General features: G+C 37.2%; 1 protein-coding gene across 1 annotated transcript in view; it reads left to right on the top strand.

Annotated features, from left to right (window-relative positions):
* Positions 1-4,873, top strand: part of MAMDC2 (MAM domain containing 2) — a 223,208-nt gene extending 218,335 nt beyond the window's left edge. Inside the window, exons 13-14 of the mRNA XM_036737380.1 lie at positions 3,392-3,476; positions 3,621-4,873. Of these exons, the coding sequence (XP_036593275.1) occupies positions 3,392-3,476; positions 3,621-3,685 (150 nt within the window). The 3' untranslated portion in view covers positions 3,686-4,873. The remainder of the gene's footprint in view (positions 1-3,391; positions 3,477-3,620) is intronic.
* Positions 4,874-12,316: the final 7,443 nt, after the last annotated feature.

The raw sequence follows: 12,316 nt of genomic DNA, 5'->3' as shown, positions 1-12,316 counted from the left end.
CTAGAAGTTTCTCTGATGTTTCTCTCACTCTCTGCACCTCTCCTGATATGCTGGCCTATGGGAATGAGAGAGAGAGCTGAGAGTTATGTCTGCATTTTTCTTCTCCTGGCCTCATGTGTATTGCCCATGCTTAGTACATTTCCCATTGTCTTCCAGGTAACCTTCCTAGGTGATTCAAATATGAGATAATGTCATTCTGAAATACCTAGGCTGTACCTCCAATAAGACAATTATTTTAAATTCTGCTTCCATCAACCTCAGGGCATATTGGCAGCACCAGATGGAAAACCCATACTTGAAGATTGTATACCTTCTGCATATTACCATAGCACTCTCCCAATTACATTATTTTTCTAAACATGGGTGTATGAGCTCAGGTTTTAACTGAAAAGAAAGAAAAGTAATTTGTCTAAATAATTAAGTCATCTCTCCATCCCTCAGATATATATGCAGGTATTTACTTTCTTCCAGTATTTGCCCTGACACTGTACAGCTAGAAATCTAGGCACCTGAGAAAGCAGCATTTAAGTTGCTAGTCGTACATTTGAATCCTTTACCTTTCCAGACAGCATCTAGTGGTGATTAGGCAGCTGGGTATCAAAATGACTCACCTTCATGAGTTCCAATCTGACCTCAGACTCTTCTTAGCTGTGTGACTCTGGAGAAGTCACTCAACCCTGTTTGCTTTAGATCCCTCATCTGCAAAAGAAGCTGGAGAAGGAAGCGGCAAACCACTCCAGGATCTTTGCCAAGAAAACCCCAAATGGGGTCACAGAGAGTCAGAAATGACTTAACATCAACAAAAAACTAGTGCTGAGTACATGCTTTTTTGCATAGAGCGGACACTTGTTATGACTTTCAGTATAACTAAATCCTTCTGATAAACCTGGGTTATAACAAGGTTTTTAATTTATGGTCATTTCCCAAGAAAACATTTATATTTCAGCATATTTTACTTTACTCCCTAAGTTTAGGATAACTAAATCTTTGTGATAAAGTTGAGTTATAACAGAGTTTTAAACTCTAAAGTTATTTCCAAGGAATATATTTATATTTCTGCATTTTTTTTCTTTACTTTTCTAGACCACCTAAGTTAGGGTAAGTGGAGTAAATGTCAACAAGCCAAGATAGTATATTAAATATCTAAAATACATGTGGTTCAATTGTTTTAAAATGTAAAACAATTAAATCTATTATTAACAGGTGGTCCATAGCCTGCTTCAAGATTTCGGTTGTGAATCAGTGTTTATTTACAGTAGCAAATAGGCTACTTTAACCTTTGACAAACACGAAATGAGTAATCAACCTGCATATGTGGCAAGAGAAACAGAGGGCCTATGTAATTACTTAGGGAGTACATTCACTTTTTCTGAATAGCCCGGTGGGACTTATCCATAGTACATGATAGCCTTGCTTACAGTTGGTGTTCAGTAAATGTTTGTTGATCAACTGACAGCATCATATGGATTTAGGATAGTAGGGCAGGTCATAGCCAAAGGGTACAGAGTTACACTGGAATGATTCCAGTTCCACTCTGGAAAAATTTGGTTTAGACTGGGGTGAGTATCAGGCTGAAATGAGGAAGCCTTTTCTAACCAGGGCCTATACTGGATAATCAGGCAATTCCTCAGGGAACTTGCTTTGGGGCTGCCTAATACAAGGAATTCAAACAGGTTACCTAAGATCCCCTGAAATATGTCAGAACAAATGTGTGGTTGCAAAATCAGCCTATTCCCCACACAGGACACCTTCTCCAGGATGAATACCTTCTAAAATCTTAACTAGTTAGGATCCACAGCACTACGATAGACCTGAGACTTCCAGAAGCTGCCCTGGAATTCAAGGGTTCACATTGGGTCCCCATAAGATAACATTATGACATAGATATACTCATAAGTAGATGGTCATTGGCCTCTGCTGCCACTTTGAATGGTATTTCAGGGAGGTGTCTGACCATGCATCCATTATAGTGAATTATCCCAAGAACTAAAGATTAAGTAACATACCTCCCTAAATTCCCAACTTTATAACCAAAGATTGATTTCAGCACTGCAGAGATGCTGACCCTTGGTGAAATAGAAACTCAAAAGTCATTCTCTACCTTTTTATTTTGCACAAAGCTGAGCCTATCTCCTGCTTGGTGGTTTTCCTTCTCCTCTTCTCTTTTAATGTTATTCCATTGGGATGACAAATAAATTCTCAGTTCATTGAAATTTTAATTTCCTTGTATGTTATCCATTTTGCATTGCTATGACTGCAGATTCTTGATCCTCCTGGCCCAATCACAGATTACCTAAGCCAGAGGTGGAGAACCTGCAGATTTGTTCTGTGAAATTTGGATTCAGTCAAAGTCACACTTGAGGACCTAGAGGGCCAGATGTGGCCTCGAGGCCACAGGTTCCCCACCCCTGACCTAAGCCATAACTTTGCCTTGCAGCTTAGCTGTTTACTTTTGCCACCACAGCTTTACAGATCAAAAGTCCTCTTCATTGTTTTCTAAGGAAAACCCTTCCGTTCTCTCTTCTCTCATTACTATCATATCTTCTTGGTTTACAAAAACCTTCCTCACCTTTCCCTTTTCTTGTGGTCCTAGATCAGCAGAATATTTTCAGAGTTTTTGTTGTTGCTTTTACCTTGGCTATTCTACACTGGATCTGCCATTAAAACTTCTTTGACATATTAATTTCAAGTCATCTTCAAAGGCTTATTAATTGCCCCATTTACATTCCTTTGAAATACATAATTCAAATGGTAAACAAATCCAAATGGGAGACAGTTGCTCATTACTGTGTAGACCACCTATCTTTTCTGCAAAGGATTTCCTGACCATCAGCCTCCCTGAGGTATTAATTGGCTTGCTAGCCACTGTCTTAGAAGCCTTATCATTAGCAAAGTAAATCAGTCCTTTACAACTTCTGTTTTTAGAGCCTGGGCATCAAATCAATCTTGTTCTCAGAATCCTTAGACTAGGGAAACTAATTCCCCTTTCTTCCAGTGGCTCCAGTTCTGATGTCATACTACTCAGCATAACAAATATACTCCTGCCTACTTGATCAATTAATTTAATTCTACTTGGTTTGTCCATATACATGTGTATGTATCTTCTTTAATACTCCTTTGAATCTGTTATCTCTTTGATATGGATACTCACTCAAGGCCAGATGACAATCTATTCATACCTGCTCATTCTATGTGACTCCAGACCATATCCTCCCATAAATCCACCATCAAAGGTCCAAACCTCCTGCTTGCCTGCTATCATGTGGATATCAATGGAACAGGCATGCTATTCATCCTGTGTTCTATTGAATGTCCGCACCCAAACTCTGGGGGAGTTTTCTCCCTATAAAAATCCACAATACTCTTAAATCCAACGTGAACTGTTTTTCAGATTGTTTTTGAAGCTATTCGGGGTGCGTCAATAAGAAGCGATATTGCTATTGATGACATTAAATTTCGGGCAGGATCCTGCACAGGTAAAGCTTATTTATTTTTCCTAATTACACAAGCTTGATTGAAATGGATTTTATAAAGTGATCTCAGGCTGACTTATTAGATGTTTCTCTTTGTCAATAAAAAATAATAATTATTGTTCACTTTTACTTGTTTTTCTTTCATAGAAATAGAAGACATGACTCAGCAGTCATCAGGATTTTCTGAAGATCTGAATGAAATTGAGTATTAAGAAACATTTTCTAAATTGGATGACATGCCATATCAACTAAATAACTGAACAACTGCACAACCTCTCTCCCATCTTGAAAAAAAAGCAATTAATACTGAAGAGTTTAAAATATTTCACTGGTTTGTAGAAAGAATTTGGAACATCTTCCCTCCTCACTTTTGCAAGATTACTGACTCAGGGCTTTTTAGACCTTTCTGATTTTATTTTATTTTTCTTTCCTTTTTTTGGCATGTGACAACTGTTACTATTTGTACAGGCTATTCTATTTTGCACAGATCTTGTATCTTAATATTTTTATTGATTGTAAGTCATTTTTAAAGTGCACAGATCAAGATAAGAAAAGAGGTACAACAGGGCTGTATGTAATAATTTCGTGCTGATAGGCCCTCAGAAATAGTAATGGGCACATTAAAATATGCAACTTGGCAAGACATAGGGAGTGGGGACTTCCAGGTAGGCCCTGGGTGTCCCCAGATGGGGCCAGGATGACCCACTGTGGCTATGACCTTGGGGTATAATCCAAGACAACACGTGCTCACTTAAATCTGCATTCAGTGAATGTTTGTATTGGGTGGAGCCCTGGTCTTATGGGGGTTCGGTTTGGTTTTAATTTCAAGAATAATAAATGTTTAAAGTAAGTAGTATTGGATATTGGTAATATCCTGCAGATTGAATGCAGTTTTTCATGGTGACAAGTTTGTTTGGAGAAAAGTCTTTTACTCACTATACCTTGTATTCCAAAAAATGAATTTTTTGCTATTTGTTGCCACAGCAATTACTATAATGAACCCATTTGTCATTCTTGTGTATGACAAATGGGTCTCCATAAATGTTCTAGCACCAGTCATTTAATGCTGTATTATGGTACAATGTTGTTTTATTTTTTTCCCCCTTCAAACTGTACTTTAGAGAAGTCACCAGTCTTCAGTGAGCATGTGGGTAGAGATTACACATTTTTATAAAACAGGTCTGAAACTATTTATGCACACACTCCCACCACTTTTTTATAAATATTTTAAATAATTTTGTTGTGGTCAAATGTTTTGATATTCAAGTTTTGAGAAAGCTGGATTCAAATGATTAAATAGAACTACTGGCTATTATTGAACGTTTAAGATAGTCTATGCATCTATATACCCTGTCATGCTGTTTTGAATGACAAAAATATCCAATAAATGAAATTTTAAATAATCTTGTTTTTGGTTTCCTGATGTAAATAAATTTGCTTACTAGCACACAAAGTATTGTGTGGAAAGCACATTGGCCTGGGAATTTTGTTTTGTTTTTCTTTTAAAGCTAAATATTCTAAGAGAGGCTATAAAAACGTATAGAAGGTAGACTGTGAGAGGGCATAGAGAAGGGAAATAGATTGTCACGAAAGAACAGCTAGTAAGCATATTTGGCTAGAATGGGGGTGGGGTCGGGGGATGGAAGTAGGTTTAAATTAAATTGTGCCAGGCTTGTTTGTATTTTATCATATAAGCAATGAGAAGCTAATGGAAATTTTTGAGCAGGCAAACGACTTTATCCAATCTGTGTTTTGGGAAGACTATTTTGGGAGTTGTAGATCAGAGAGGGAACAAACTGGAAGCAGAGAGACCAATTAAAAGACTGCTGCATTTAATGTCATAAAAAGTATCTGTCTAAATCCAAAAGCAAGCATCATTCACTAGGGGAATGTACTAGAAACTTTCCCATTAAATTCAGAAGTAAAGCAAGGATGACCACTTTCCCCCACAATTATTTCATATAGTTCTAGAAACCATAAAAATAGTAATAAGAAAAAAGAAAGACATTAAAGATGTAAAGATAGGCAAACAGGAAATAACAGTCCCTATTTGCTGATTACATTATAGTTTACCTCGAAAATCCTAAGGAATCAGCAAAGATACTAACCATGAGCTATTAATAGCTTCAGCAAAATTTCAGGCTACAAAGTAAACCCACAAAAATCAGCAACATTTCTAGATAATAACAAAATCCAAGAGACAATAATAAAAAGGGAAACCCCATTCAAAATAACTACAGCATTCATAAAATATTTGGGAATCAATCTACCAAAGTACATGAAGTTTTTGATAGATTCAATTACAAAGTGCTTCTTTTTTTTTTTTTTGGAGTGGGGGAGGCAAGGCAATTGGGGTTAAGTGACTTGCCCAAGGTCACACAGCTAGTAAGTGGCAAGTGTCTGAGACTGGATTTGAACTCAGGTCTTCCTGACTCCAGGGCTGGTGCTCTATCCACTGGGCCACCTAGCTGTCCCTCAAAGTACTTCTTACCAAAATAAAGAACAACTTAAATAGATGAAGTTATATTCAGTGCTTGTGGCCGGCTTGCACCAGTATACTAAAAAGCTAAAATACTACCAAAATTAATTTACAGTTTTAATACTATACCAATCAAATTATCAAAGTTTATAATAAAACTCATTTAGAAAAAAAAAGATCGAGTATATCAAGATAAATATTCGGGGACAGGGTAGAAATGGAGGGGGAAATCACACTTCCGAATCTTGATATATAAAGCAGAAGTAATTGAAACCATTTGGTGTTGGCTGAAAGATAGAGAAGTAGATCAATGAAACAGACTAAACCAGGGTTAATCAGAAACAATGAGATACAATAACCCAGTGTTCAATAAAGCAGAAAACATAAATTGGAGGAAACTCCTTATTTGATTTTTTTAAAATTTGCTGGTAAAATTGGAAAGTAGTCTGGCATAAGACAGGCTTAGATCAACATTTTATACCATATTCTACAATAACTTCAAAATAGATCCTAGCTGTGTGATCCTGGGCAAGTCACTCAACCCTGCTTGCCTCGGTTCCTCATCTGTAAAATGAGATAGAGAAAGAAATGACAAACTACTTCAGTGTCTTTGCTGAGAAAAACATCAAGTGGGACCACAAAGAATTGGACATGACTGAAAATAACTGAATAACTGGGAGGGCAAGAGGGCTTTGGACTGCAGGCTCTCTTAGGTTTCCTTCCAATTCTTCAACTCCAAGCCTCTGATTCCAAGGTTGTAAATATGAGTTGCCTGGAAGGATGGTGATGTGGTGCATTTACAAAGAAAAGTTATGATTTCCATTTTAAATATGTTGAGTTTGAGGGGCCTACAAGACACTCAGATAGAGATGTATAGGAGGCATTTGGTGATGTAGGGCTAGAGTTCAAGAGAGAGAACAGGGCTAGATAAATAGATTTGGAAGTCATCTGCATGCAGCTGATAACTGTATCCATAAGAACTGGAGTTCACCAAGAGAGGGAATAGAGAAGGAAATTTTAAAAGGGCCTAGGACGGAACTTTAGGAAATATCCCTGATTAGATAGGATAGATGGATGATATGCAGCAAGAAATAAGGAATATTCATATAGGTAGGAGAATCACAGGAACATAGATTTAAAGTTAGAAAGAAACTTAGAGTTCACCTAGTGCCATCCTCTCATTTTATAGATGCTGAAACCAAGGCCCAGAGATATGAAGTGACTTGCCCTAAGTTGTGGAAGAAATAAAATCCAGGCTAGGTTCCCCGACTCCAAATACAACACCTGTTCCACTACACTAGTTTGCCTCCCAGGCAAGAGCGCCATCATGGAATAGAAGGAAGGAAAAGGCATCCAGTAGAAGGTGGTCAACAGAGTCGAAAGTTACAGAGAAGTAAAAGCAGTTGAGATCTTTGGTAATGTTGGATACCAAGGCAATTTCAGTTGAGTGCTGAGCCTGGAAGTCAGCTTATAAGGCATTGAGATGTGAGTGGGTGGCAGAGCACATATACAACTTTTTCTAAGAGTTTGGTTGTGAAGGGAAAAAGAGATAGTTCTTATGAGAGCCTGAAAGGATGGCAAGTTCAAGATCAAAGCTCTTAAGAAAGGGGAAAACCTGTATATATATGGCAGGCCACATTGAAGGAGTCGGTAGATAACAAAAAATTAAATATGACAGAGAAAGCAGTAAAGATGAAGGGATAAGGCTCCCAGAAAAGAACATTGTGCACTGTACATTCTAGCCACACTAGACAATTAATTGTTTCAAATTGACTTGTCAAGTATTTATTAAGTTCTACTAGATGCCAAGCACTGTGCTAGATTCCAAGGATACAAAAAAAGACATACACACCCCCCACATGGTCTGCCAAGAAATTAGTCCCTTTTCTCAAGGAACTCATGGTCTAATGGGGGAAGATTCCATAGTCTTATTATACCGTTTCCTTTCTCCACTCATTTACATATGCCTTCCCCCATCTCTGAAATGGATTCCTTTTATATCTTCACTTGCTGAAATCTCCTTCCTTCAGTGCCTATCTAGGGTGTCATCATGCTCCTGAAACCTTCCCTGATCTTTCCCCCAGATAACATAGAGCCTTCTCTACCCAATGTATTATGCCTCTGTACTGGACCTCTCCTATGTACTTTCCTCATTCTAATTTGTGTTATGTTTGTATTTATATCTTTATCCCTCTCTCTAAATAATAAGCATCTTGACGACAAAGACTATAACATACAGTGTCTTGTATATAGTAGATGCTTAATAAATGTCTACAGAATTGAATTTTAGTAAATGAAGGAAAGAGACAAAGTGATTTGCACAAGTCCTACAGTGTCAATCAATCACAGCATTCAGAATGACATCTTATTTTTTTATAATTTATAATTTTTATTGATATATTTTGTTTTCATACCACTTTTATTTCCATAAGAATCCCTACCCACCACAAAGAGGGCAATTCTTTATAAGAAAGAATAAAAAAGAGAGGAAAAAAAGTTCAGCTAAAACAAAATATGTCAGCTAAGTCTGATGGTACATGCAATGTTTAACACTCATAGTCCCTTCACTTTTGAAAAGAAGAGAAGGAAGTACATTTTTCACATCTCTTCACTAGGGACAAAAGATCATAATAATTATACATTATTCATTTTGGAGGTTTTTTGCTTTCATTTTTGTTGTCATTATATGTATTTTTTTCTGGGTTCTGCTTAACCTTGCTCTGTACCAGCTCATGTAAATCTTCCTATGCTTCTCTGAATTCTTCATATTCATAATTATTTATGGCACATTAATATTCCATTATATACACATACCACAATTTCTTTAAGCTATCCCTTACTTCTTTCCAAACTCAGTGCTTCCTCTACTAATATTTTATATGTCCTTTTTCTGGTTTGAATTCTGAAGTCATAACTGGGGTTAGACTACAGTTTGCAACAGAACTAAGTGCTAATTGTTAGTTCCTCAGCCCTACTTGCCTGTCTATTTAGACTTTAAAACTTTTGCTTGCCCTGACATCTCTTACTTTTCAGGTGCTTAATTCTTATATTGACTATTTAAATTCCTTGCCTGTTTATTACTGATTTCTGGTAATTACTTACCCTTTGCTTTCTTGCTCAGCTCCCTGGATTATATGAACTCTCACTGTATAACTCCTAGGAAGTGTGATACTTTACTCTTGCTAGCTTAGGTTTCTGACCTACTGTTTACCCTGAATTCTATTTGCCCCTAATCTTCTGGTATGTGTGTGTGTGTGTGTGTGTGTGTGTGTGTGTATAAGCACACACACATATATCCATGCATATATGTGTGTCTATATATACATGTGTATACACATATACATGCATATATACATATACATGCCTTTGGATGCTTACTCTGATGCTACCACACCCCCAGTATGATAAAAAGGTAAAACATAGCTTTTGTTACTCTTCAACCATCACATACTTGAGCACTTCTGGTTTGACTTGTGCGGAATATGATACTAGCTCTATTCTGCTTCTGTGGCTCTATATGTATATTAACCCTGAGCCCAAGTTTGCTGGGCAAATTATAATCCTTGCTTTTAAAAAAAAGGAAATCCTCACTCTTTTTTCTGAACTCTTTGTGCATTTTTAAAACACAAAGGATCATAGTTTCAATAAATTTAGACCTGGAAGGTAGCTGAGAGCCATGTAGTCCAGCCCCTTGATTTTACACATGAGGAACTGAGGCCCAGAGAGAGGCCCAGTGTCTTGTCCAAAGTTACATAGGCAGCAAGTGGCAGGGCTGGGATTCAAACCCAAGTTTTCTGACTCCAAATTCAATTTCCACTGTAACCCTTGCCCACTAGCCCATGGTTATAAGACTCTGTCCTTACTGATGGAGATGAAGGCCTTACCCTGCATGAAATGGAAGAGTTCCAGCCTTCTCCAGTGCCCTTTTTGGACTTTACATGTGCCAGTCCTGTTTGGGACTCATCAGTCTTTGAGTTGAGTTGAGTTGCTTTGGGCACTCCTGGCTTCCACCTTCAAGAGAGAAGATGGAAGAGGCTAACCTCATTTCAAGTTGCTAAAGGAAAAGATTCTGGGGTGACATGAGAGTAGCTGGCAGACTTCATGATGCCCCTATCCCCAGTTTGCTTCTATTGAGACTTTAAGGAACTTCCCCTGGTGTGAGATCAAGGACCAGGTCTCTTGGTTGAGGTGAATTACCTCACTCCCAATGAGAGAGTTCCTTCACTCTGTATTGCCTGGTATATATCTTCCTATGTAAACCTTCTTTGATTTCTATTTTGCTACCAATTTGGATAAATACTTTCTTTGACATGTGTATTCACTGTGGAATTAGCTTTAGGTAGGAAAAGAGGTGAGGTCTCGGATATAAAACTCGGAGGTACCATTCTCCCTCCCCCCGACCCCAAAATGACAAAGCAACCAGAAGTTAGAAGACTATATTATATTAAACATTCAAGAACAGAGTGACATTCCCAAAATCCCAGCCACTCTTTTCAAATAGGCAAAACAGGACAATGCAGGAGGTAAAGGGATTTTGACCAGTACTAAGGCAGTAGATTTTTCCCTGGGGTGGAAAAATAAGAGTAAAGAAGAAGAAGAACAATCCTATTACTGTCTCTCGTCTTGACTATCTTCAGGCCAGAAGCACCTACGTCAGCTATGCCTGCTCCATGGATTCTCTCTAAACAGCACTGTAGGGAAACCTGCTCCATGCCACAGCAAGTGTGTGTAACATGACATCTCCCAAACTACCCACAAGGATGACAGCTTTCTCCTTTTTCTCCTCACTAGCCCTTTAAGAGAAGACTCCAGAAAAGCAATCCATTTGGCCTGCTCGTCCTTGTCCCTCCCCTCCTCACCCCCACAAACACCCCAGTCTCTTGATTTGCTGTTCCCTATGGGCATGGCAGAAGGCAAGTTACATATAGGACTATGGACTTAATTTGCTTAACCTCTATGTGCCTTGGTTTCTTCATGTGTAAAATAAGAACAATAAAATTTGTGCACTGTACTGGAGAAAAATGCCTTGTAAGCCTTAGAATGCAGGATGACTGACGGTGATTATTTTTTAGACTTCTGGTAGATGTAATTTCACTTGGGAAGCATCAAAAACCCCAGGATTACTTCACACACAGCTCCATATGGCATTTTTAAAGTCCCCGATCACATAAAATAAATACAACTATCCCATGCTTTCTTGGGTGGGAGAAACAAATTGGCTATAAAATAATTTCCACTTGAAGCAAATCTTATTTGTTTATCATAAAATACAAGATGTTATAATTATCAGGAAAAGTCATCAAATATATTTGAGAGCTTTTGGTGGGAAAAGAAAAAAAACAATAAGATGTTGGTTAATATCATGCTGTGATGGACATTGCAGCACTCCCAAAGTATTACTACATCTTCAGAAAACCACAGGTCATCGTTGCAGAGACTGTCTTCTCAGCTGAGCACTCCCTCTTATGGTAAAATCTGGGAAGACTTCCATCAGGTATATTTGAATCTTTATTAGTGGCAGAGCATAGAGTTTTTCCACGTCATATAGGATAGTTTTCACCATAACCTGAGAAATCAGGCTATTGCTCCAGGTTGCTCCCACAGGCCATGAAATTTGAGACAGAAACACATATTAGCCCTCGAATCCCTGTTCATCTCAGCACAAAAGCACAAGACAAAATGTACTATTCATATAGGGACAGAGCAAGGTGAAACCCCAAGAACACCACTGATATAGGGACTCCGCTAAATGTGGAATCTTGCCTCAATATTCTGAACTACCATTTATCTATAGATATGTAGTTGTATCTAGATGTAACTACACAACTATATATCATACATATGTATATATATATATATATGTGTGTGTGTATATATATATTACATGCCTACATCACATATATCATGCCCATATCATATGTATAGGTATTGATATACAATACATATGTCAGATAAATATATAACTATATACATAATATATAGATATACCTATAAATATCTATTTTATGTAGATATAAATACATATCAATAGCAACATGGTAGTATATATAGCTACATTATATCTATATATATATCATATGTAGTTATATATGATATATCTATCATACTTAACTATATATATGGTAAATGGTCATGTAGTTTATCCACTTATAACTACACATATAGATTCATAGATATACAGTAGTTCATAATATTGGGGTAAGGTCACAGATCTAGATATATATAACTAGCTATAATTACATGTATATATATACATATATAAATATATGTAGTTAGATATAAGTATATACACATATATAACTGTAGATAGATAAAATTGTTCTGTCTTTTTCAGAACTAATTTGGGCAGTTAATAATTAATATC

This window comes from Trichosurus vulpecula, chromosome 9 (genome assembly GCF_011100635.1).
Source record: "Trichosurus vulpecula isolate mTriVul1 chromosome 9, mTriVul1.pri, whole genome shotgun sequence".
NCBI classification, from domain to species: Eukaryota; Metazoa; Chordata; class Mammalia; order Diprotodontia; family Phalangeridae; genus Trichosurus; species Trichosurus vulpecula.
The sequence above is the reverse complement of the archived record's forward strand: the minus strand, read 5'-3'. Positions and strand labels throughout refer to the sequence as shown.